Genomic DNA, 27,311 nt, shown 5'->3' with positions numbered 1-27,311 from the left:
TCTTATCAACTTCTCAAATTAACCATAAACAATTCGATGATCACTCTACTCCCCCTGTCCCATTACAGTCGTAAAACTTTGCATCCCACTTGGTCTGTATGTTCATGGTCGAATGAAATCTGACCAATGAAATCATAGAAATCTCGGGAATTGCTCTTCAATCAGTGAGCTGAGTTTCGCGAGCAGACAAAGCACGTGGCTGTATGTACCGATGCGACAATCAGCGACATGCGATTGGTGGTTTAGTTCACCCATCGTGCCAATTAGCGAAAGGCGCATTACATAAGCACGCTTTCTTCGACACGCCCCTGGCCCTACTATGCCTACAGTTCATTCAGTGCACTGGCGCTGGCCGCCTCGACTGTATATATAAATATTCATGAGCTCAGAGTCCCGCTACAAGGGGACTGCATGCGCTGGCCTAGCTGGTACGAGTACGAGTCGAGTGCGAGCGTAGTTAATTTGGCAAGTATCCAAAGTGTGGTCCAGGTACATGGACGACTAGGAAGAGTCGCCATTTTAGAACTGTGAGTTACCCAATAAATCTGTCATCAGATAATCAAATTCGAGATAACAGTTGATTCGTTGAGCGCTATAACTTTCATAGTTTCATGTCAACAAGATAGAGATAAAATGGTTTGATGTGACAGAGGTACACGCGAGCACATACAGTCAATCAAGTACAAATTGTCTACCGGTACGCTACCGTCGCTACGTATACCTGAATGAACTATAGCTTTATCAGTCTATCATTACCGAACCCCGAACCGAACCAATGTTCGGCAAATTTCTGCCGAACCTTGCCGAACCGAACCGAACCCGAACATGGCGCCTGACTTGCAGCACTAATTTCCCCTCAAAATATTGCAGTGAAAAGTTAGAGTGAGTTGAATTGAGCAAGTCCATTTCGTTTACCGTTCCTGATCCCCTCCCTGAAAATAATTCAGCACAGAGGGAATCATGGCCCAGCACACAAAGAGTTAAAGGAGAATGAAACCCTTGAAACCAGCTGAATCAATATCAAAGAGAAAAATCAAAGAAACATAATGTGAAAGTTTGAGGAAGATTGAATGAATAATAAGAAAGTTATGAGCATTTGAATATTGAGATCACTAGTGCCATGTAGATCCTCCCATTGGCAATGCGACCAAGATCTGTGATGTCACACACGTACAACTCCCTCATTACTTTAGTACTTATTTCACTTATATTCTCACTTTTATAGAGTCTATCACAAGGTGAGGTATTTTCTTTATGAGATGACAAGTACAGAGGTTTTACAACATTATATCATTGATGAATCATTTGTCATATGATTTAAATGAGCAAAAAGATATGTTTTGGGGTATATTTTCAGTGTCCAAATGGGAGAGTTGTACGTGTGTGACATCACAGATCTTGGTCGCATTGCCAATGGGAGGATCTCCATAGCATTAGTGATCTCGACATTCAAATGCTCATAACTCTTTTATTGCTAGTCCTATTTTACTCAAACTTTTGTTGATCTTATTCTTTGATTTTTCTGCTTACACAAAAGCTAACTTGCTCCAAGAGTTTCATTCTCCTTTAAGGAGGCTAAACATTAGTATTCACATGTAATACATCGGTCACATTTGCCCTACGGCGGCCGTTTTATTCATTTTTATTCAAACCACCTATATTTAGCTGGTACAAAAAATTGTTAAAATGGCTGTTTTCGACTCGCCGTACGGCTGCCGTAGAGCAAATGTGACCAAGGTATAAGGGTGTATGTCTGGTGTTGTTTGATCATAATACAGTGAAACCTATATACAAAAAAACAAAAACAAATCCAAAGGTGACAAGAAAAGTGGCCTTTCTGAACAGGTCCCTTTAATGATGCTTCAATAGGGAATTCTATTCCCTGGAAACCAAATTTGTTGCCTTTAAAGACAGGTGCTCCTTCTTAACAGTACATATGGACACTAAAAAACAGATTTGACTAGACCTAAAGCAATTGCTTTATACACGTATGTGCTTCTTATTCATTTTATTTTCTCTTGGCAACATCTTTAACCATTATTATACATATTAGTATCCATCTGGATTTAATTTGTAAGAGTGCAATAGATATGCACGTCTTTATAGTAGAATGAAGGATTGTTCGGTCCCACATGGACAGTTTAGCGTGGGGCAAGGTCACAGCTTGATCTTGTAGGAGTAATACCATAGAATGTGTAAGGACTTGGCAATAATTCCAATATTAGCTCTTCCCACCACCTTTAAAGGAGCAAGTTGGCTCAGTCGGTAAAGCGTCCACCTGTCAAACCCGGGTGGATAACTGAAGCATGCGTGGTGTCTTACTGTGCGGGTCCTCCCTCGTTTCACAGATACAGGCTAGTCTGGTTTTTACGCAAATTTGCATGGTGCATAATCCAGAGTCTGAAGAAGTGAGACTAGATTTACTATGTACTGTGGCTGCCTATTTGACACAGTGAGAGACTTTGGCATCTAGTCTTCACTAGCAGACAAGATACAGACTATGTCACAATGGAAAACACCAGTCCCTCTGATAGGATGTAAAATGGAGGCCCAATGTTGATGAGAGTCAAAATCTGTGCATGTAACGATGCCACTGCATTATTTGTAAATGAGTATGGAAAACCTTGATAAAGTGGTCAACCTACACGTACCAAAGATCAGTTAATTGGAGGAGAGACCAGCAAATCACCATGAGTAAGTTTTTTTTTTTTTCCAACATCAGAGATTCACTTACTTGTTCGTGTTCTTTTGATGAGATAGAGCCATGTTTTTATCATGAACCGTTTCCAAGAGAGACGTAGCGAGAGCCTGAAGGTCACCTACAGACGACGGTGATGCCGAGATTCCACCGGACTTTCCCTGTGCAAGCAGATTCTCAACTGAAATTTGAAAAAAGTACATGAAATTAGTTCATCTTTTGGGCAATTCTATTAAACAATCAACCATGTACACCCAATCCCCATTTTGCTCATTTTTTTTACTTGAGGACATTCCCCAGTTACTGTCTGCATATTTCTAACCTTACGCACAATGACATTACAAGGATATAAAAGCCGATTGATTAGCTGTAAGACAGCTGTTATTTCTGTGGTCTGTACTTAACTGCAAACATCATATGTTAGAATATAACAATAATAATAATACATGTATGTCCATTTATATAGCGCAGTTACTATGGGCACATACTCAACTGTGCTTTGATACATGGTATCATATTATTACCCCGGCTGTAGCTGAGCCGCCATATTAATAGGCGCTAAAGCGATCAAGGAATAAATCCTACCGGGTACCCATTCACCTCACCTGGGTCGAGTGCAGCACAATGTGGATAAATTTCTTGCTGAAGGAAATTACGCCATGGCTATAAAAGTGATCAGCAGAAACAAGTGTATGGGCCACCTTTTTAAAGGTTTCTTCTTTTTTAGTATACTTCTCTTTGCTATTCTAGGAAATATGATTCATATGACAAGGATTTTAAATGCATGGGAGAGTGACATTAATTCTATTGTTGGATTCCAAGCATTTTGGAACATTTTTGGTGAATTTCTGAGCATGTTTTGCTCCAACGAATATGCTGATATTGATCAGATCATATTGGAACAGTCATGGTGATGGTAAAATAAATTCACGGGTTAGCACGGTTCATTTTTTTTTCATGTTGAGCTATGAAAAGCCAAACGTGGCATTCAAAATGGATCGCACAACAGTGGGAGCGATAATGTGAGGCGGGGTAGAGATGCATACTGGGCCTGACAATGATACTTTCATCTTGTGGACATACCATCTTTGGTAGATAGAACAGCACCCGATCCCCCACCTGGTTTGGTGATCCCTTTACCTCTCCTCCTCTCAAGAGCAGTCTATGTAAATGAAAATATAATCATCCAAAATAGAATTAAAAATTCAATAATTATCAAAGAAAATACTTACACTCCTATAAAAACCATTCAAAAATTCTTCAATTCATACACAAATCTGTATGATCAGTGTCTTTGTTATTGTTGCGTGACATTTCATTTTTTTCCGCCTAATTTCAATTTGTCATTAGTGGGGCCAAATGTGGCAATGTAATCATGCGGAATCAGAGTTGTATTTTCAGTCATTTTGTGGTCACATACTGTATTCACTTAATAAATGACAAATCAAAACAGACTGAGTATAAATGCCAGGTAGAATATTCTAGCTTTTCAATGGGGACGACATCAGATATGGTGATTTAAATGAAAAGTAGCTTTGAACACAAACCATAATATGAAATGAAAATAATTCATTGAAATAATGATATATATAGAGATAGAGATTATTGGAGACAATACAAACAAAAGAATCAATTCCACTAGCAAACCAACAGCAACAAGACATGATTTAGGAATGCTTCACACAACATTTGCTTAAAAAGAATGCTCCTTTTGCCAAGGTCTTTTAATCATGCCTAAATCCGTACCTTATATTTGTTGATCGTTGCTTGCAGTGTGGCTTTTTCTTCCAGACTCTGATTCATCCTCTCCTTCAAATATCTATCACAAAACGGAAAAAAGAGCTGACACATTGGTATACATTTACATCAAGGCTTGACATTGGCAGAGGCCTAATGGCACTCCAGAAATTGTTAAAAGTGAATAATAACTTTACAAGTACATGACATCATACAATAATTTGTAATGCGTTTTCTGGCCCTTCTCGCCCAGAACTACGGAGAGACATTTTTCATTCAATGCAAGATAATAAATGCACCAATTTTACAAACTTTCTGTGACGCTCAATTGCAATGATAGTTATAGGTGAGGTTCGGTTCGGTTAAATCACATATTTTCCAATTTTATTACAAATGTAAAATTCTAAGATATAAAATTCATTTGAACCACATATTGGCTATCAAAATCTGATCTGAAATATAAAAAAAATAGCCATTCTAACCACTTATAACAGAAACATATTGGCAAAAAATTGGGGTATAAATATGAGCATAAATGTGGTCTTTTGTGAAAGTTGTATAACTCTCCCTAAATATAAGACATTATTTTATATCAAATTATGTAACCAAGTCAGATGCCCATAAAACAATGTGTCCCTCACATAATAATAATAATAGCTGGATTTATAAAGAGCTTTTTGCCTGAGGATACAAAGCGCTGCTATTATTACCCCTGCTTTAGCTCGAGCTACCATCACCGGCGCTCAGTGCATTTAAGGAAATAATCCTGCCGGGTACCCATTTACCTCACCTGGGTCGAGTGCAGCACTGTGTGGATAAATTTCTTGCAGAAGGAAAACATGCCATGGCTAGGATTCGAACCCACGACCCTCTGTTTGAAAGGCGAGAGTCAGAACCACTAGACCACGACGCGCCCACTATATGGGTATACACATGCATGTATGATGATATCAATTTAATACCGAAAGTAAAACCTTTATTATGCTGGTAGATTAAAAGTCTACCCATGACCTATCAAAATATAGACTAAAGAAGCCATAAAAAATACATTAATGTTTACTGTGACAAAAAAGGTTATTTAAAGAATTAAATTTTATGACATATACTGCAGGTATTATTTTAATGTAGCTATTAACGATAACAAATGCCTACACTGTAAAGTCGAAGAAGATGTTACCCATGCATTCTTCACTTGCGAGTTAAATGAACCCTTTTTTGTTTATTTACAAAGAGTTATCAAAGATGTTTTTCATAAAGAAATACAAATCGACATAAATTGTTTATTCATTCTAGAACATGAGGATTTATACATCATTTTAGTAATAGCTCTGTGGTGTATTTATAAGTTTATTCTGGAAAGAAATTTAACTCAGTATGATAGAAGAGAAAATGGTCTTATTCATGTGTTTAAAAGAGAAAGAGCAGGAAAAATCTGATTAAATGAAATGATGCATAAAGTAGACAATAGGCTACCAAGAAGAATATTTCACTATATTTGAATTCATCTGATGTAATATTCTATAAGCCATGATGATCCCTAGAAGATACTGTCTTGATTTGTATACTTTGTATTGCTGAATTTTATTTTGTTTCATCAATAAATCCTCGATTATGAGGGGAAAAAAAAAAAAAAAATCTTTTGATGGTAGGTTATATGAGATCATTGAGGTGTGCATATAATGACAAAGTAGAAATGGAAACCAGAGAGTCAAATTGCCATCAATGTAATTCAACAGGTTTAACTGAACCCTAAAAATAAAATGAACTGGTCTATCCTTGAATGCACAGACAGTGTCTAAATTATCACCATATCATCAAGCAACATGATAATAATAGGCATTTGTATAGCGCCATCTATCTAGAAATAATCTGTTCCAAGGCGCATTATTATAATTATCATTACCCTGGCTTTAGCTCGAGCTGCCTTTCAGCGCTCGTACATTCAAGGAATCAATCCTGCCGGGTACCCATTCACCTCACCTAGGTCAAGTGCAGCACAGTGTGGATAAATTTCTTGCTGAAGGAAAACACACCATGGTTAGGATTCAAACCCACGACCCTCTGTTTGAAAGGCAAGAGTCAGAACCACTAGACCACGACGTACCCACATAAAGTAGATGGAGTGGAAATTAGATGAACTGGGCATTAGAATGATAGTGTAGACCAAATCGATAGTCTATGTGCAACAAATTAGTTAAGCTCATGTGTCTGAGAAGAACAGCAATTGCTGGTAGACATGGTGCATATAAACCGATTGTATTACAGCTACATGTAATAAAAAAGTGGGGTCGGATAAACTTTCATGTTCTAATGTGACATTTATTATGTTTAGTGTAGCAGGGGTAATTTACATGGGTGGGGGGGGGGGGCTCTGGGCTAATTCACCCCCCCCCCTGCCCCGAAAAGCTCTGGTGGGTTTTTCATTAAGTCATTGTTGGGTGCCACATCAGGTATGCACATAGGATATATTATTCAGCACATGAAAGATTCACCAGTCATTTGTAAAAACATTCAGAATTAACAAATAGCTTTATGAAACACCCATCTAGAAAACTATTTTTTAAAAAGCCCCTGAAAAGTTCATACAGTAGGGTCCAATATAATCTGTAATACAATGTCCATCTCTAATTTGTCCATAATATCAGGTGGCAAAGTTTGAGGCAGAGTTAGAGCCATATGTACAGTGTACACCCCTGTAACTTCTGAAAACACTTCTTGGACAATTAGTGTTCATAAAACATGTTTCACAAAGTCCTTGATGAGGGAATGAATAAAAGTACTATAACATAGTTAAGGGGAGACAGTAGAGGGGGTCCTTTCACTATTTAACAGAAAACAGTATATACAACCCTGATGTTTCAATGTTACTTTTAAGAATACATGTGCTATCATATGAAGTAAAAACTGCATTCTATTCTCATTCTATTCAAAATAAACAAACATAAACAAATAATATTCAAGGTCAGACAGTGGTATGGATCTGAAACATGGAAAATGACAAAAGGGGACAAAAAGAAACTCGATACTTTCCAGACGAAGTGTTTAAGAAGAATAATGAAGATAAAATGGCAAGAACACGTAAGCAATGAAGAGCTCTTTAGACAAGACCAAAATGGAGAAACTGAGCACTACAATAATGAGAAGATGGAAATTTATTGGGCACACACTAAGGGGGGAACCTGCAAGCATCTGTAACACAGCATTGACCTGGGCACCAGAAGGGAAAAGGAAAAGGGGCAGGCCCAAAACAACTTGGCGACGAACAGAGGAAAAAGAAAGGACCCTGGCTGGATGGAGGACATGGACAGAAGCCAGAGCTGTGGCCTCTGATAGGCAAAGGTGGAGACGTTCGGTGGAGGCCCTATGTGCCACTAGGCATCTGGAGGATAGGTAGGTAGGTAGGTCAGACAGTGGTGGGGTGCCCATCCAATCCAATAGACATTTGATGTAGCACCTTTTCCATTTGGTTACAAAGCGCTGCACACACACACTAAACTATCAGACCTGCCAACCTCTGGCAATGAAAAAGTGTATTCCGTGATAAAAAAGAGTGTATTTTCCCCCAAAAAAGTGTATTTCATAATAAAATGCGTGGCGCACTCGCTCATCGCGTCGCTCAAGCTGCATGCAAGCTAAAAGGCGCACTGCTCTTGCAGATGAAAAAAAAAAACTTTTAAACATGTGTATATCTCACCCTGGTTTTAACAAAATGATTATAAAAAAAAACAAGTTACCTGAAATTACATTGATCTTATAACCATATTTGTGTAAATTTTATGAAATAGAGACATATAGAGATGATTTTTCTCAAAAAATTACGATTTTGTAAAAAAAAAAAAAATAAAAAAAAAATTAAAGAGAAAACGTACTGCAGTATTTTGGTTGCAAAAACGTACTTATTACGCCAAAAACGTACTGGTTGGCAGGTCTGAACTATGTTTAGGCCACTAAAACAAGCTAAGCTTATTAACCAGAACAGGAATCCATCCTCAACTTTCCAACTAAAAAATGACTTACTTATTTTCCATGACGAGGGCATCAACGTCAATGATCCTCCTGTCATCTCCTCCTAAGACGTAGTTGAGTTCTTGATTGAGCCTTTCTGTCTTGGTTCGGTAATAATCCCTCTCCGTTACAAACTCTTGCTGGTCATCGATCTTCGCCACCATATCTCGCTCCAGGCTTTCAATCTATCATAAAAAGATGCAATTTCAACTTGATTTTGAATGGAAATAATTTTTTTTCTTCATTTTTTTTTTTTGGGGGGGGGTCAGTAGTAGTCTCTTGTTGGTCGTCGATCTTAGCCACCATATCTCGCTCAAAGCTTTCAATCTATAGTAAAGAAAGATGCAAGATTTAAGATATTGTTTATATGACGGCTACCTCAACTAGATTTGAATTTGAATAGAAATAACAAATTAAAGAGTTTTCTTTCTTCATTTTGGGGGTCAGTACTCAGTAGTAGTCTCTTGTTGAACATCAGTCTTAGCCACCATGTCTCACTCTAAGTTTTCAATCCATTGTGAATAGATATTATATTGAAGATATTGCTTTTGCAAAGTTTATCTTACTTTGACCAGAAATAAAAAGAATAAACTACAGTGGTTTTTTTTGGCGCAGAATAGAAATAATGTACACTTCTTCTTGGTGAAGAATAATAATAATGTATATTGACATAAAACACAAATCAACCAAAGGGCAGGATAAGCCGGACAAGGAAATACTGCTAATAAATACTTGTGAATACCCGTTTGATCATTTTTGATGAAAATGGGAAAAAGGTGGATATGCAGGGAAATAAACCAAAATATCCTCATTTAATATTTTCAGGTATTGCACAGGGGAGCGTTTCATGAAATAACTTTTCTGACGTTTTATCTGACAGTTACAATAGTATCAGTGCCTCTCAGACAATCAGAATCAAGGAAAGTTGTCAGAACTGACAACTTGTCGGAAGAAAACGTTGAGGTAACACTGCCCAGGGGAGCGTTTCATCAACATTTCCATCCGACAAGTTGTCAGATCTGACATCTTTCCTTGATTTTGATTGGCTGAGAAGCACAGTTCCTATGGCAACTGTCGGATAAATGGGACTTGTCAGATAAAAAGTCTGACAAGTCGTTTCATGAAACGCTCCCCAGGTGTTTCTTAAGCATATTTTGGCATTTCTATGGACCTCCCTGACATCTTAAGTACATACTTCCCAGCTTTTACAAGTGTTTCATAAAGCTGTTCGGAAGTAACAAGCGACTTAACGAACTACTGGCGATCTTTTCTTACAAGCTTAATCAGCACCAATGAAAATTTGGCGCACATATTTACCTCAAGGAAAGGTCACCAGTCGTTCAAGAAATCGCTCGTAACAGCTTTATGAAACATCCACAGGGCCCCCTCTTACAAAGAGTTGCAATTGATCTGATAGATCACAACTATGGACGGCCAGCAACATCAACATTTAAAATACAGATTTGTTCAAAATATTTTCTAGATACGATGTATATGCATAAATTCATCATTCTCTTGAAAACTCAGTGTGATTCTCTTTGATTACTAAGGAGATTGTGCAAATTTCCTGTAGATAAAATTATGGTAGGGATAGATGGATTTCCATAGAGTTGAGATTGATCGGATCAATAGTAACTCTTTGTCGGGGGCCCGGGTGTACAAACCTGTTCTCTTGACTTCTCCAGCTGTCTAATCAATTCTTCCCTCTCGTGAGCAGGGAAGTGCCTGGTGCCAATCCCTTCATCACCGATACGCTGTCTAGCTATGCTCTCTCTCAGAAGCTATGGTATAGTATAGGCGAGAAATAAAAAATGAAAATATCAAATGAATGAAAACGTCACTCACTGTTCCAAGTACAGGGACTTGGGTTCCATGACATTTGCTCCGGCAACAATTGCTCCAGCGACCATTCCTCCGATGGAAAATCTGCACATTAAGCGAAACATAAAACCTAACCCAAAACTAAATAAACCCCAATCCTAATCTTTTACATTATTCTGAACCAAACACTCTCTTGCAATCCTAACTCTAATCCTATGCCAGGCCTCTGAGATATTAAAATCGGAGAAATTGTCGCGGGAGCAAATGTCGTGTCAACGGGACTTGTCTCATAAAGAATTGAAAATATGGTAACTTTGCCATTATGTCAACTACTGTGGTAACAGGGCTCAGAAGCCTATCACATCTTAGGTTTCCATGGTAGTAAAAATAATGGCAAAGTTATCATAGTTGCACGTCTTGACTTTATGTGACGGGCCCCAAATATCAGCTATACAAGAATGGAAGGAAAAACAAAAATATGAATACGCCACTAGTTGATCTAAGTATACATGCAAGTATTTAACCTTCAATATCAGTTCTGTAAGAATAATACAAAACATAAATCAACAAAACTGAAACTACTGCAAATGCACTGGTGGTTGTTTCAATAAATTCCCAATATATTAGAAATGGGCTATTCAATGATACAGAAAACTTTCATCAACTTTCAATTCAATGTTTTGAACATTTATCTCCATTGGATGAAATTCCTCTTCAACTATTGATATAATTTATCATCTTTTATTCATTTGGGTCAGATAAGAATATTCAGCTAGTGCATTTCACATAGGAACATAGCCCGTCTTGTGCATAACTGAAGAAAGAAATGTAGAAATAAAGTAGGTTTGAAAAATAAGGTATAATATATATACAAAGCTAGACTTCCAATTCATTGAAATAATGAGTTTAAAATAAATTCCTAAATGTTAAATTCATTTTACAATCTTTTAGGGAGTGATAATGTCGACACTGTGAAATTAACATGTATTTATCCTCATTTAATTTTTCAGTCATCTGGTTCTTTTCCTTCATTTAGGAAGCCATAAAATGCAAGTTACAAAGTAAGCTTCCCTGACTGCGAGGGATACCTAGCCTGAACAAACTCATGCATGCTTGATCCACTAGAGAGAGGGGGGGGGGTAATGTTTGATCCTCTGGGAAAGGGGAGCAATTGTCACTGGAGCAAAATTTGTGCCACTGTTAGATCCTCAAGGTAAGAGGAGAGGAGGGGTGGGGGGATGGGAGGTATATTTAACCTTCCCGAGAACAAAACGTTACCTTGATATCTCCCTCTGCTTCCGATAGCTTCTGGCGTAGATCTGCCAACTCTAACTCAGCTTTGCGATTCTTTGCTCGGGATTCACACAGAATCTGCACAAGGGTCTGGAAAGAAAATTAAAACAGCAAAGATTAATCACAGGGTTTAGTCAGGAAAAAAAACCACAGAGAAAAACAATGAATTAAATGAGACAAAATACATATATATGTAATATAATATGTATATATACATACAGTGCGTCCCAGAAAAAACGAAACTGAGATTAAGCGATGATTTATCATAACTAAATCACAAATACAATAGACAAATGACCTACCAATGTAAAGCTTAGAATCTCCTCTTTCATCTGATATTACTTAGATTATTCCCCATTCACGCATGAGTGAGCAAAAACAATTTGAAGAAAGGATACCAAAAACTCATTTGGCGGGGGGTATCTGAATTTCAAACAGAAAATCACATGCCTAAAAAGTTCAATATCTGCTCTTTTATTTGATACCTTAATCACAAAAAGTGGTCAAGAAGTAAAAAAGTTATGTTCCCTCGAAACAGTGCTTGTAATTCCATAATTTCATAAAATAAACCTGTTTTCACCGGTTTCCCACAGAAGCTATCGCATGGTTAACAAAAGACTTAATGCATGGCTGATCGTAAAAAAAAAAGGAGTGTCAAGTGAGTTTGAACGCTAGCCTGTACAACCTCTTAATTTTATGAAATTATTGAAATTCAAGCCTTATTTCAAATAACCAGAACTTTGTCATTTCTTGACCATTTTTTGTAACTGAGGTATCAAATTAAAAAGCAAATATTGAACTTTTTTAAAATGTGGTTTTCTTTTTGAAACCCAGATACAGCCCGCCAAATGACTTTTTGGTATCCCCTCTTCAAACTGTTTTTGCTCACTCATGCGTGAATGAGAAATAATCTAAAGAATTTCAGATGAAAGAGGAGATTCTAAGCTTTACAGTGGTAGGTCATTTGTCTATTGTATTTGTGATTAAGTTATGATAAATCATCGATAAATCTCTGTTTCGTTTTTTCTGGGACGCACTGTATATATATATATATATATATATATGTAATACTACCAATTTTCATGAAGACGATTTTAGAGTATATCAAAATTTCATAAGTTCACCAATGCGCATTAAATTTTAGTGCATTCTTTTTACACAGACAATAAATATTTACATACATTTATCACGATTATCAAAATTATGGTTGTAACTTGTTGCACTGCTAAATTCATAAATCTGGTTACTGAGAGAGAGATACATATTCCAACTTTTTCACTTTGGGTTATATATTTTTTCTACCTGTGAATGGGAAAGTTGGTTATATTTTTTTTTAACTCCAAGGTTTAGACATACCAGAATTATAGTGTATAGATTTTCCAAATTAAATCAAAGATAATTACATTCATTTTTCTATAAAGTATAAAACTATACTAGAAAAAGATGGTAAATTACATAATTGTACATTTAAATTTTAAATATTTGCTTCTTCACTATTACAAACTACCTGTGTCCAGGTAATTCATGTATAATCCTTTCATGACAATGAAAGGACTGTGCTTACTGCTTATTGAATCACAAGTACTTTAAATGGTTTATTTCCAATTCGTCTAATGCCAATTCGTCCAATTGCCAACTCGTCTACTATCATTTGGTCTATCATCAGTTCATCTACTCACCACATGGTCTACTTTCATTTAGTCTATGCCATTCCATCTAATAACCAGTTGGTCCAATAGCCATTTAGTCCATATATCATATGGTCTAATTAAACTAAAGTGTTAATTGTGCAAATGGATGAAAAGAAAATGGGTAGGAGACCAACTGGTTATTAGACGAAATGGTAATAGACAAAATGGTGATTAGAGGAAGTGATGATTGGACCAAATGGTTATTGGACCAACTGGTTGTTACTGTAGATGAAATGAAGGTAGACCATGTGGTGAGTGGACAAGTTGGCAGTGGACAAATTGGCAATTTACCCTTTAAATTACCACATGTTATTGATATGGCATGCAGCTGTTAGCAGCAATATCAAATGCCAAGCTTAGAAAAAACAAATAAACCACTTACATGGTAAAGGTCACATTTTTTAATGTCTACATGAACATATGTACTGTAGAAGATTATAATAGTAGGCCTACATATTATGCACTGCTATAAGGGTAGTCCAGATTGGACCTTGTTGTTTGGAAGTGCCCTTTCCCAAAGCTAACATAGAGGGCACATGTCTCTCAGTCTCTAATCAGCGCCAATCCACTCGGGCTGTAATGTTTTCATTTCCATATATCAACATTTCAAAAAGTTGTTTTCTTACATGTTTTGGTTAAGTTGACCTTTTTATAATGTTTTATATAACTGCAATGAAAGGTCATTTCTACAGACAGCAGGGACTGGCCCTGTTTACATACTTAACAACTTTACTCTTAATATTAATCAGGGCTTAACATTGTATTACGTACCAACTAGAAAAAAAGGCAGATATTTTATTTTGAATTGGCACACACTCAAAATAAATGTTCATAAAAGCACATTTTATTTGGTATCCTCTATCTATATCATTGTTTTAGGGCATACATATTCATAATATAATCTATTAATGTATTGTAATAGCGATATGTTTGGGGAATTAACAAACTTTAAAAAGCCTTTGTTAATCACAAAATATGTTTATCAGAATAGTGATATTGAATGATTCTAAAGTTCGTTAGGTACAAATCCAAATTATCAATTACTTGTGACAGTTTTGTTGACAGGAAGTTATCTTCTTTAAATGGTGATTAATCAGTGATGTAATATTTTGGAGCTAATTAGTAACCACCCAGATTTGAAGCCCTGGAGAGAGCACCATCGTTATCACTTGGGCTTCAAACCTGGGTGATAACTAATTGGCGCTAAAATTATCAGTTGCCGATTAGTCACTGTTTAAGGAAGATGACAACCTGTCATACAAACTATCACAGGCTACAGGTAATTAACAACTTGGGAGTGTATGAAAGCACAATAAAATCAGGCTTTAATATGGGTTTATTTCCAATTTGTCTAATGCCAATTCGTCCAATTGCTAACTTGTCAACTATCATTTGGTATACCATCGGTTCGTCCACTATCCACATGGTATAATTGCCAATTCGTCCACTCACCATTTCGTGTAATAACCAGTTGGTCCAATAGTCATTTAGTCCATATACTCTGTTTGGACTAAGTGTTAATTGTGCAAATTAAATGAAAATGAACTGGATATTAGAAAAACTGGTTATGAGATGAAAGGATTATAGATGAAATGGTGATTACACGAAGTGATGATTGGACCAAATGATTATTAGACCAAATGGTTGTTAGATGAAACGTCGATGGACAGAATGACATTAGACTAAATGAAAGTAGACCATGTGGTGAGTGTACAAGTTGGCAGTAGACGAATTGGCAATTTACCTAAATATGTACCAAACTTTACAATACACTGAATCTATGTGATCAGTCTTTTCAATACATTTCCTGGCACGTATAGCTCTGCAATATTTTAACTTCAAACAGGGTTGGCTGATGTGGGAAATACCAGTGGTAAATACGGGTAATTACAGCTGGATAATTTTTGAGGAAAATGGGAAATAGTGATCATAGAAATGCAGGGAAATACTACAAAATATACTTCCTGAATACTTTCAGGTATTGCCCTTGTGTTTCTCAACTTTCAAGAATATTCTAGCATTTCCCTGTCCCTCTCTGTACATCTGAAGCATTAACATTTTTTTTCCCATATATTTCCCACCCGGGTGGAAAATAGGAAAAAAAATAACATCTCAATCAACTCTATCATCCATTGGTACTTACATGGTTTCTCCGCTCGGCTAGTGGGTCGCCATCATGTAGAGATAACCCAAGTGCCTAAAATGATGAATTATGAACATCAGAAATATCACCAGTAGTCATCAAATGAATGATAATTAAAATAAAGATACACCAGAATTGTAAAATTTAAAGTAAACAAAATCTATTAATATTTGATAAAATTTCAAGCATGAATTGAACTAGTTCTGGGTCCCGTAACACAAAGGTTAGCGATTAATCGTAAGCTTGATTTAACAATTGATTGTACATTGCAGTCAATGGAATCAATCGTAGAAAAATGTTCTACGATCATTGCTAACCTGTGTTATTGGACCCTGGTTTGTTCTATGAAAACATGAACATTAAAACGGAATCCAGAGAAAAGTCTATACATGTATTTTTCCCCATTTTAAAACAGTGGACAATTTTCTTATTTTCTATCCATGGTCTTGAAAAATAGACACTTAAGAGGGGGGGGGGGGGGACATAGTTCATGAATGATTGTCGGTAGGCAACTTAACTTTCTTCAGTATGACATAGGCCTACATATTATGGAGAAAGTGTAACAAACTGCATAATGATCAAATACTTTTCATTTTTTCAAACTCTCTAACGGAATACATTTAACACTTTAAATCAGGGGGCATTTCAAGAAAATTGATCATATCATGCTCATGGAAAGCATAATCATTATAAAAATTAGATTATGTGTTAATTATCACTTGCACTTGGTACTTACATGTACATTGTAAGCATCACTGACTGTTGGTCAAATTTAGCTCTATATGAACCCCCCGCCCCTCCCATCTTTATGAGTTTAAAAAAAAAACTCCTTACCCTTTCTCTCTCCTCATATTTTTTCCTCTGTTCATGGAATTTTTCTCTAAGTTGTTCCGCCATGAGTTTATAAGCATCTTTCTCTTGTCTCACGTTGTCAAGTTCCTTGGCAAGAACAAGAAGGGCATCTGATTTGGCTTGGAGCTTTCTCTTACAAATGTTGAACTGCAAAAGAGACAAAGACCAATATATGAGTCATGAGTGTACACGTATGAAAATGATGACATGAAGCAAACATCTAATTTGCTGTGTAAACCCTTCATTCAAGCAAAGTGGTCTGAATATATGCAGTCTAAATCCATGGCTGTGGCTTATGCACAGCACAGAAGGTCCCACTTTTAGAAGTTGTATAAAATTGTGCTAGTCTTGTGCGAATACCCACTTGTTAGTCAAAGTTTCAATCTGGGTCTGTTCCTGCAGACTATTGGAGGTATCGTCATGGGGAATGCTAAAGACGCAAGAAAGAGGTGATAAAATCACAATTCAATTAAACAGAATTAGGAATGAGAGTAACTTTTAAACAAAGTTTGTCTGATTAACCTTTTTTTTCAGAATGTGAAAGAACAAAAAAACATTTATGTCATAGGAATGGCATGAATTTGGACAAGAATTCTGAGAAGAAAGTAGGATAAATTAAGGAAGAAGACAAAAGTAGAAGGAAGGAAAGAAGCAAGGAAAATCATGAAATAGCACAAATTATCAAAGAAAGATATAACATCAAAGAAAAAAAGGAAGATGAAGAACAAAAATTTAAGAGCTTTAAAAAAGAAAGAATGTAAAAATAATAAATGAAAAAGAATTCATAAAAGACAAGAACAATAAAAGAAAATAATGAATAGAGATAGAAAATAGAATACTAGTAAAAAATAGAAAAGAAAAAAAATCAATAGAGAGGCAATGAAAAATAAATAAAGAAATAATCAAAAGAAACAGTTCTAAAGAATGTAAGAAAATAGAATCAAATTTAAAATAAGGAAAAACAAAACAAAGGAAAGTGCAATTTAAATGAAGAAAGAAATTAAAAAGTATTAAGTAAGAAATAATAAGAGATGAAAGAAAGATGAGTACAATCAAAAGATAAACAACAAAAAGAAATGAAAAGAATAAAATGCAAGTAAATACTAACCTTGCAAAACATAGCATAGTACTACAAAATCGAATTAGGTCTATTCATTAAACTGGAAACTGACACTGTCACACATATATTATACTTGTGGAAGAAGATCGAGCTTGGACGAAAGCTAGACCTGGAAACTTGGCTGCAGCTTTCTGCATTTTTCCAGTACATCCGGTAATAAGGTAATAAATAAGGTAATAATGAAAATGTGTAACACTGTAAGCATGGTAAACTTTTAAGCGAAAATTCAATTTCATGATATACATTGACCTCGTGATCTGAGTGAGCATTAACAACAAATTAGGCCAAAAAAACAAATATATTTAACAAACATGAGCGAGGCCAATTCAAAATATATTTCGTGGAAGGAACGTTTCACTAAGAAAAAATAAGGCTTACCAAACGACGTTACACTTACAGGAGTTAGTGCGAATAGATTACACAGAATCGACAGATGTGACTGATACATGTCATGTGTTGCCTTAACCCAGAGAGCTCCCGCCCGCATAGCGGGCGGGAGCCCAGAAGCTTACCGTGTATTTTACCATTGTCACCGGACTAGGGTGATTTATGGTCTAAATATTTCTCCAAATGAATTGTGAAAACGGAAAGTATACAATTACCACGATTATATGGATGAAGGTCTAACGAGTGGCAGATTCCTGACATCTGGGCACAGTCTGGAACCTCAAAAAAACGAAAAGTTCTCTCCTTCTACCCAGTCTCGATCGGCCATTTTGTTACGATTTTTAACAAAAATGGCCGATCGAGACGGGGTAGAAGGAGAGAACTTTTCGTTTTTTAGAGGTTCCAGACTGTGCCCAGATGTCAGGAATCTGCCACTCGTTAGACCTTCATCCATATAATCGTGGTAATTGTATACTTTCCGTTTTCACAATTCATTTGGAGAAATATTTAGACCATAAATCACCCTAGTCCGGTGACAATGGTAAAATACACGGTAAGCTTCTGGGCTCCCGCCCGCTGCGCGGGCGGGAGCTCTCTGGGTTAGTGTTGCCTCGTTCTAAACTACTGCAGTTAGCTTGTGTTAGGTTGGTTATTCTCATAATCAAGGAGGATGGAATCTAACTAAAGTTACTCCCAAAATAAATAATGCAGAAAATCTAACGTCTCTCGCGTACGTCTCGGGCGAATCCCGATCCCGCAACAGTCGTAATAACTAATATTGACAACAAATTCTGTCTCACGTGGGACTGAAGAAATCTTGCACAGCTGTTTTTAACACGTCATTAGAAATTCACCTCGTTTAAAATACTATCATGGAAAAGTTAATAGATCTCACCTCCCCACATAATTGTTGCCATTCTTGATGACTTCTTGTGGATGTTTCTGGTCCATTTTTGCGCCGTCTTCCACTATGTGCATCACGAAATCCTGCCATTTCTCGCGACTTGACGTTAGACCTTTACTTTCCCAATCACAACATACAATTCGTGCACTGAACTTTGACTGAGTGCAGTGCAGTGCAGCGCTAATTTCGTCTGGCCGGCTAGGCTGGACGCGCATCCTGGGGAGCGTTTCGTCAATATTTTCATCCGACAAGTTTGGGCAACTGGAACCGGGACTGGAACCAGTTGGCAATTGGTTTCAATTGGTTCCAGTTGTTCCAATTTCCCTATTAAACCAATTGAATCCAATTGGAGGCAACTGGTTTCAATTGGTTCCAGTTGAAACCAATTGGAGGCAACTGGTTTCAACTGGAACCAGTTGAAACCAATTGGTTTCCAACTGGATCCAATTGGAATATCCTAAAATCTGACAAGCAAGAAAAATAGGGGGCCAGTGGGGGGGGGGGGGGGGGCGGCCGCGGTTGCTTAACAGTACCCACAACCAATCAATTGGTGCTGGCATAGGCGGCGGAAGCGGGGGGGGGTCCTGTCCCCCTATATTTGAAATGGGTGGGGCGGTCCCCCTAAATTTTTTGTTGATAACCCTTTTTTTTTTTTTTTTTGGCTTGTCAATTTTGTTTCCTGTGTCCATCCCAAAATGTCAGGTGGACCCCCCTAAATTTCTTGGCTTCCGCCGCCAATGGGTGCTGGTTCAATCTCTATTCCATAAAATTTCCATTTACAAAAATTTGAAAAGTATAGTACGCTTGATTCATGTGTGAATCCAAAGTCAGACTTAAAACTTTTACGGATCGAGTGACGTTGTCAGAAAAAAGTGACAAGCAAGAAGAAGCTATATAGGTCATCACGGGGGTCATCACTCACGAATGAGGGACATTTCGACTCCTGAAATTATTGAGAAGAAAAAAAAAGGCCGATCATCACTCATTTTTGGGTGTATCCCCTGGATACGCGCCTGATCGACATATCAAATCGGATATTCAATCATTTTAATTACATTTCCATTAATATAGTTTATCTATTATTATCATTCTTTTTGCTTGTCAACCTTATTTCCAAGGGGAAAGGGGATACTGCATAAGTTATAACCATATGCAGTATTTGCCCGGGGGCTGGGGGGGGGGGGGGGCACGATCGATTGATGGAGTGGATACCATGCGTGACCATGGGGTTCCGAAAAGCACCCTAAAAGCCTTTCCATGTTCTGAAAATGCATCCCTAAACAAGTATATTGTCGTGTGAAAACCTACCCTTTACAAGAATTGGTAACAATTAGTATACCCTTGACAAGTATTTCCTGAATGACCTCCTAAACAAGTAGGTACAGCTTTATCTTTACTTTCGATCGAGGCGCACAGAGAAAGAGATCACTTTCTCTTTTGGCAGCTATACACGCTCGCTTGCGGTTTGGACGAAATGCATTGTTGACTATGATTCTGGAGCTAATTACAAATCTGTTTTTTATTGTATTTTTTAAAATGGTCTAGAATATTATTTCTCATGAAATGACCTAATTAAAGAGAAAATTATGGTTGGGAAAAAAAGTCCCCCAAGAAAAAATAATTTTATCACTAGGAGAGAGCAACACATATCAAGGGAATGGGTAAGGGACCATTTTTTGGCCTTCCGGGGGGGCACTGTAAGGTGAGAGACCAAATGCCCTCTCCATATAGGTATCACATGTTTGTAAAATAGAATTCACCCAATTATGTCTTTTCTGTACTGTATATACGTGCCAGAACAGGGGCGAAAAAAAAAGAAAATTACTAAAATGGAGTGAAATATTTCATATGAGATCAACTTCAGAAGCGAAAATGTGCAGTTGAAAAACAAAAGTGTTATCCCGCATAGGACTAATTCCATTTTGAAAAAGAATATTTTTTTTCCTATGGGAAGTTATGGGGGGCAAGTGCCCCTTGTCCCATTTGGTTAGAACCGCTGCCCCTGCAGAGGTGAAATGGTACAAATCAAAATTTTCTATAAAAATAAATATAAATTTTCTATTAAAATTTTTGAACAAACAAGAAAAGAATAGAGGAATCTATCAGAAGTAAATAAGCGCATATTCATATTGGGCTCGGGCACTTGATGAGAGGATAAAAGTGGCACACTGAAGTATAAAAATTCCCTGGAGAAATTCACCATGAAAACAAAATGAGCTAAATGAGGCAATCAGTGCATATTTTAGAAGGGATTATTCATTTTAAAAGATGTATAGTTGCAGAAGGGAACTAAACGCTATACGGAATGCATTATGCGGGCACTGATCGGGCATGAGTAGAGCAGTCAAAAAAATATAATCTGATGTGAATGGGCACTTTTAAAAAGGCAGGGGCGGATCCAGGATTTTTCAAGGGGGGGGGGCACATTTTTCTGATGAAAATTTGACAAGCAAAAAGGTCCTCACTTTTAAAGGGGGGGGGGGCACACTTGGGTACTATGGGTACAAACGGCATATTTACATTATACATTTTTATTACGGCTCTCAAAGGGGGGGGGGCATGGGCTGGATCGCGATGTGCCCCCCGGATCTGCCAACGGGCAGAGGGGCCCGCACCTGTTAACACAAAAAAATTCCTTCTAAGATAAAAGGGGCATCGCGACACGTATGTAAGGGGGATTTTTTTCAGGTAAAAGGAGGCACTTTTTAATTCTTCAAAAGTGGGGGAAACTGTTTCCCCTGCCCAAAATGATCACCACCTGGTGGTAGAGCAAATTGCATATTATTAGAAGAAAAGGTAAAAACAGAGAAAAAAAATTAAGCATGCATAATGACAAAGTTAAACACGTTCGTTAATAGGGTAAGGCCTATATATAGGCATTTGGGAACATTAATGAGCAGCTGATGATGTCATATTTCTTTTTTTTTTTGTATTTTATTGTATGAAATTATATTATTCAAATTTTGTCCTTCAATTAGGATCGAATGAAAAAAAAATGGATTGACTAAGCCCCCACAGCTGCAATTTATTTTGTTACAAGGCAGTGGCTTAATGAGCCAAATATTTTGAGGGGGCTATATATAGATATGGCGTATCGTGTAAAATTGGCGAGTGATTGAGCAAAACTTTTTTGCAACTTTATTACAAAAATCCAATTTTGTGATAGATTTTTACAAAATGTTTAGAAAATTAGGCTACATTTCCAGTGATATTTCACCCATCTCTCTTTCAAAATTTTTTTTTGGGGGGGAGCCCTCAAAGCCCCAATCTGTACGCCACTGTTATACAAGGTATAGCCATATCATATATACCCATGTCTGAAAATATGAATTTCTTGCCCCCTCAAAAAAAAAACGAGCCCCCCGTTTAGCTCACATTTTCAGATATTAACAAAAATAATTGTGTCCCAGCTTCTTCTTCTGATATGATATTTTAAGTACAGTCCCGGTACAGTCCAGATCCACCGACGACGCGACTGCCGACTGGTACGGTAGGTGTGTCGATCGTCGGTGCAGCGCTATTGTTAAGACCAGAGGCAGAGCGCTGGAAAAAACAGTGTAAGAAAGACGTTTTTCGGTGAAAACGATATTGAAATTTATCGTTTCAGCTGTTTCGCAAATATCATGACAATGCAACCACACAATATGGATCCGAGGCTTCCTTTGAAAATTCAAGAAAATGTAACGGATTTAGGATCTCTTGCCCGACAAGTGTTGAGAAGCTCAAAATCCAGTGAAGTGAGTATAGATCTGCGTGTACACGAATGTACCGTGATTACCATTCGTCCTATGTATTAATGCGCACCCTTACATTGTCGCACTCGTCCAATAGTAGGGATGTCCTTGGTGTTCAGTAATGAGTAGGCCTACAGTACATATGCTTACTGTACATTCAAGAACTTCAAAGACCAAGCCCAATCTAACGCTAGTTATGAAGGGGATGGTGATGCCATTGCCAATGCTGCTGAGGTAATCCATGTAATCCGTCTAGAAATAAAATAAAGTAAGCAATTTAACAAAGTCTTTTAGTTTTAAGATTTATTTTGGAGGGGGAAGGAATTCAGTTTGAGTCGACTTCTAAAAATTCTAATTTATTTCTGCTCTTTCTTCTCTTCAATTTAAAGATGTTGCTTCATGCGGCCAAGAATTTTGCTTCGCAGGAAGGAACAGTGGAGAGCTCATTACAGGTTTGTGAAAAAAGTGTTGCATAATATTGGTACATCGTATGTGTAGGCCCTAGGCCTACATTGCATTGAATGTGAAAGAATATCGAGTCTATTGCACATGTGTTTTAAAAGGAAAAGTCTTGCTTGCTTGTTACCTTTTGGAAATTTTCCAATCAGTTATTTAAAGTAAAGAAATTTTGACCTTTCTGAAATATTGATATATTTTTTAATCAGTTCGTACAGTTCAAATTAGTCCAATAATAACTGTTTCAAATGAACATTTATTGAAAAAAAATTATGAGCCTTTAAAAGCATAGGATGAATATATTTCACTTGAAACAACAAAGGTAGTGGTATGCATTTATGTATTATGAATTTTCATTTTTAATGTTTCACTTTTCACAGACACTCAAGAAAATGGATATATTAGCATCCCATTTGAGGTTTCAGTAAGTATCGACCCATTCTCCATGCCCCAAATATGCAAGGTTGTTTGAATCTGTGGTCTGAAACAGTGGTTTATTCAGTTATTAGCCTGTTAGGGCTATCCCAAGGCTCCACGCTAACTTTTTTTCTTGGTGGCCTGATCGGTCCACCAAAATCATCAATTTCATATTCTTGATGGCCCGAAAAGCAAATTTGGTGGCGCTAAAACAATAGAAAACATTACAATTTATCAAAACTTTGGTAGCCCGACTGGGCCACCAATTGCAGGCTTTTAAAGAATTTTGGTGGCCTGTCTCTCATTTTTGGTTGCCCCGGGCCACTGCTAACGTCGAGCCCTGGCTATCCACTTTAAAAAATCCATAAGTTATTGTTTGAAATAGAAATCTGAAATAGAATACTCCAAAAATTTATTTTGCCCTGTATTGTGAGCCTAGTGCTCAGCCACTGTGCAGCGCCAGATTGATATTGCTCTAGCATGGATATTGAGACGTCCTGTAATGAATTCAGTTTTGTCTCAGCATGCTATGATGCTTAAAGGAGAATGAAACTCTTGGAGCAAGTTAGCTTTTGTGAAAGCAGAAAAATCAAAGAATAAGATCAACAAAAGTTTGAGTAAAATAGGACTAGCAATAGAAGAGTTATGAGCATTTTAATGTCGAGATCACTAACGCTATGGAGATCCTCATATTGGCAACGCAACCAAGATCTATGATATCACAGATGAACAACTCTCCCCTTTTGGACACTGAAAATATACCCCAAAACATGTATTTTTGCTCATTCTAATCATATGACAAACGATTCATCAATGATATGATGTTGTGAAACCTCTGTACTTGTCCTCTCATAAAGAGAACATCTCACCTTGTGATAGACTCTATAAAAGTGAGAATATAAGTGAAATAAGTACTAAAGTAATGAGGGAGTTGTACGTGTGTGACATCACAGATCTTGGTCGCATTGCCAATAGAAGGATCTACATGGCATTAGAGATCTCAATATTCAAATGCTCATAACTTTCTTATTATGCATTCAATCTTCCTCAAACTTTCAACAATACGTTTCTTTGATTTTTCTCTTTGATATGGATTCAGCTGGTTTCAAGGGTTTCATTCTCCTTTAATGACTGCTTTGTTACCAAGGTTATGAACTAGTATTTCTATACATTTATTCAATCAATATATGTGCTGAATTAAGCATAATTAGTCTAATTGTGCGTTAAATCTGCGTAAACCACAGTTTTCGAATCACAAATTAAACACATTTTCAAAATTGGGCCTTAGAATCTCTTGAGGCTGACAATAACTACAAACAAATCTGTCTAGGCCAAACTATCACCTTACATTCTGTTAGGTCTATTACTCATCAGTCAATTGGTTCTAAGTTAAAGTAGGGGCAGTCATTTTCCATTTTACCGGTAAATAAAACGGAAATTCTGTTTGGTTCTTATACGTTTCATGTAAAAATTTATGGAATTCACCTGTGCCAAAACGGAATTCAGGTTTTTGCTGTGTACATTTTCCGTGACAAAACGGAATTTCCATTTTTAGATCAAGTTGAAACGGAATTACAGATTTTCAGAAACAGAAAAGACAATTTTTTGAAACAAAAGTCAGTCTCTATGATTAAAGCTATTATGAGTTGATTTTATTTGAATGATGTAGGCAGGTTTGTCAAAATACAACAAAATATAAGCCTATCCATGGTAATTCTAATTTACCCTCTTCAAGTTCAAGTAAAACAAGCACAAAATAGAAAGGCAAGTATTATGACCCTTGCCTAACTCTTATGGTTTAAATTTAGTCTTAAAGATTAGCACTTAAAAATTAATATTGTAGGTATATTTACCCTATTTCTAGTGAAAAGAAAAGAAAGTTGCATGTGAAAGCTTTCAAAATGATTGCTAGTATGAAGCAATACCGGTAAACAAAAAGATGATCAGAATAGAAAAAAAAGTCAGCAAGTAAATGTAGTTTTAATTCATAAAATAAGAAAACAAATTATTTTTGTCCCTGTGTTTGAAATTAAAGTAACGCTCTAATAATCTAATTTATATTTTTTAATTTATTATTTCCAGGGCAGAGGCGATTGAAAGAAAGTGAGTATAAGAGTGCTTACCTTATTTGCATTAAAAGTAGGAAATGGATGATAGAAATATTGTATTTGTGTTTCTATAAATATGAATTTTCAAAAGATGTTTTAAAGTTAAATTGATGTTGCACAGCAATGTATCTATAAGTTCTTTCATAGATAAAGACCCTTCAAAAATCTAACAACTGTCCTTTTTGGATTGTTTTACATTGTATATTCTTAAAAAAAAATCAGTACACTTAAAGGGGGAATCCAACCTTGGTAGTAAATCATGTTTTATAAAAGGTTAAAATAAGAATATAGTGTTGAAACTTTGAAAGTGGACAAGAAAATGAGATTTGTTAAACAAATTAGATCATTAAGACCATATCAGTTTTAATTGGCATTTTGGTAAATTTCCAACAATTAGAACACTATTAAAGACCGTGTCAATTTTAATAAGCATTTTGGTTAATTTCAACAAGTGGAAGGGATATCACTCCCAATTGCCTTGATGTACTTAATTATCAGGAATGTTTTTCTCCATAAGTATCTTTTCCCTTGGGTACAGAATTTAATTTAATTTTATACGTGTATCTAGTTTCTTTAGCAACATGAATAAAATTTCTCACTTTCACTGGGGGACATGTTGAACACTGGAGCATGATGCTAAATATATTACCTTTTCAAAAGAAATGTGCATTCCTGAAATCAAAATGACTTTAAGCATTTGTATTCAACAAATTTGCAAAAAAATTCTTCTATTTATCCTCCCTTTTCAGTGTTGAAGTGATGGATAATCTTCAAGATCAATTGAGCACACTCCAAAGGTGACAATCAACCAATCAGGATTCTCCAGAGACCCAGTCATCTGGGACGTCACCTCCGCAAGTTACTTGAGATTGTCGTATCATGGAAACAGCTGCATAGGAACTCTCTGAATGCTCATGGAGTCTAATGTCGTTTAGGTTTCTACATCCATTTGCGGCTATTGTGAAGCTCAAGTTGGTTTTCATGTCCAAAAGGAGCTTTTTACTTGAAGTCTGGTTTGAACTGTGTAACTTGCTTACCGCTACTGTGTTTCATATTTTTACTGAAGAACAGAGTTGTGAAGTTCAAGTTGGTTTTCATGTCCAACCAAAATGAGCTTGTAATTTGAAGTCTCGTTTTAACTGTGTAACTTGGTACTTTGTGGGGTGTTTGAGAATCAGATGGCTTTCAGTTTTGCTTGTGAGAAGATATGAACTAAAATGATCTTTCATTAAAAAAAAAGGAACATGATCAATCGACGTCAAGAACGTTTGTTGCACTGGTACTCCAGTATAAAGGCACCAAACGCAGAGAATCAGTGCTGCATCCAATTCCTCTTTTAAAAGTTTATTCAACAAACTTTGTGGAAGGAAATATTTTCCCTCACAGATGATATGGCAAAAGATTGTCGGTAGATTTTTTTTAAATCAGATGATCTTGAATTCATATAGGATCATTAGTCTTTGTAGATGAATAATGTTGATTGATGGTATCATGTTACATGAAGGTGATGGTTTATGTACATTATAACCATACATCCCATGCAGATGAACATCACAATGCAAAAGTTTAAATGATCAAAATGCATTTATTTATTTCTTATCAAGTGTCAATACTTTCCATCAATATCCTGAACAATCATAAAAAAAAAAAGATTTACATGTTATTTAAGTATAAAACATATTTCTTCAACATTTGTGTATGCGTAATGGTGACAAAAAGACTTTCATTAAAAAAACAACCTCTGGCAACAGTACATTTATATGATTTAGTTATGATATGCACCTCCCCCCCAAAAAGAAAAAAGTTTGCCCTAGAGCTGCTCATGTAGAAAAAATGATGAACTGGAGTCGGGCGACACATTCTTTGTGGCACACGAATTTCAGTCAGGTTATGACAAACCGCAAACAAACCTTTAGTCAAAAGTTATAGCTATGTAGATGCTGCT

At 36.5% G+C, this 27,311-nt stretch overlaps 2 protein-coding genes across 2 annotated transcripts; one reads left to right on the top strand and one right to left on the bottom strand.

The window, feature by feature from the left end:
• Positions 1-2,020: 2,020 nt before the first annotated feature.
• Positions 2,021-18,800, bottom strand: LOC129272374 (coiled-coil domain-containing protein 149-like). The gene is made up of 9 exons (XM_064107447.1): positions 18,643-18,800; positions 16,223-16,387; positions 15,389-15,442; positions 11,540-11,644; positions 10,105-10,221; positions 8,453-8,625; positions 4,445-4,517; positions 3,782-3,860; positions 2,021-2,879 (listed from the first exon to the last, which is right to left on the bottom strand). Exons 1-9 carry the CDS (start codon positions 18,739-18,741, stop codon positions 2,731-2,733), a joined length of 1,014 nt encoding a protein of 337 aa, XP_063963517.1. The 5' UTR covers positions 18,742-18,800; the 3' UTR covers positions 2,021-2,730.
• A 3,307-nt stretch (positions 18,801-22,107) lies between these two features.
• Positions 22,108-27,153, top strand: LOC129272373 (BLOC-1-related complex subunit 7-like). The gene is made up of 5 exons (XM_064107593.1): positions 22,108-22,388; positions 22,775-22,837; positions 23,222-23,265; positions 25,341-25,361; positions 26,116-27,153. Exons 1-5 carry the CDS (start codon positions 22,275-22,277, stop codon positions 26,165-26,167), a joined length of 294 nt encoding a protein of 97 aa, XP_063963663.1. The 5' UTR covers positions 22,108-22,274; the 3' UTR covers positions 26,168-27,153.
• Positions 27,154-27,311: the final 158 nt, after the last annotated feature.

The sequence above is a fragment of the Lytechinus pictus genome, chromosome 12, assembly GCF_037042905.1.
Source record: "Lytechinus pictus isolate F3 Inbred chromosome 12, Lp3.0, whole genome shotgun sequence".
Classification (NCBI taxonomy): domain Eukaryota; kingdom Metazoa; phylum Echinodermata; class Echinoidea; order Temnopleuroida; family Toxopneustidae; genus Lytechinus; species Lytechinus pictus.
Note: the sequence above shows the minus strand (reverse complement) of the source record. Positions and strands in the feature narration are given on the sequence as shown.

Bases quoted from the DNA above. Each gene is read 5' to 3' on its own strand.
- LOC129272374 (XM_064107447.1), bottom strand. From the start codon at position 18,741: ATGGCAGGATTTCGTGATGCACATAGTGGAAGACGGCGCAAAAATGGA. The intron at 8,626-10,104 runs GTTTGTACACCC...TTTTTATGATAG, and splicing joins TGGAGAAGTCAAGAGAACAG to ATTGAAAGCCTGGAGCGAGA. The intron at 3,861-4,444 runs GTACGGATTTAG...TCATTTACATAG, and splicing joins CAACGATCAACAAATATAAG to ACTGCTCTTGAGAGGAGGAG.
- LOC129272373 (XM_064107593.1), top strand. From the start codon at position 22,275: ATGACAATGCAACCACACAATATGGATCCGAGGCTTCCTTTGAAAATT. The intron at 22,838-23,221 runs GTTTGTGAAAAA...CACTTTTCACAG, and splicing joins CAGTGGAGAGCTCATTACAG to ACACTCAAGAAAATGGATAT. The intron at 25,362-26,115 runs GTGAGTATAAGA...CTCCCTTTTCAG, and splicing joins GCAGAGGCGATTGAAAGAAA to TGTTGAAGTGATGGATAATC.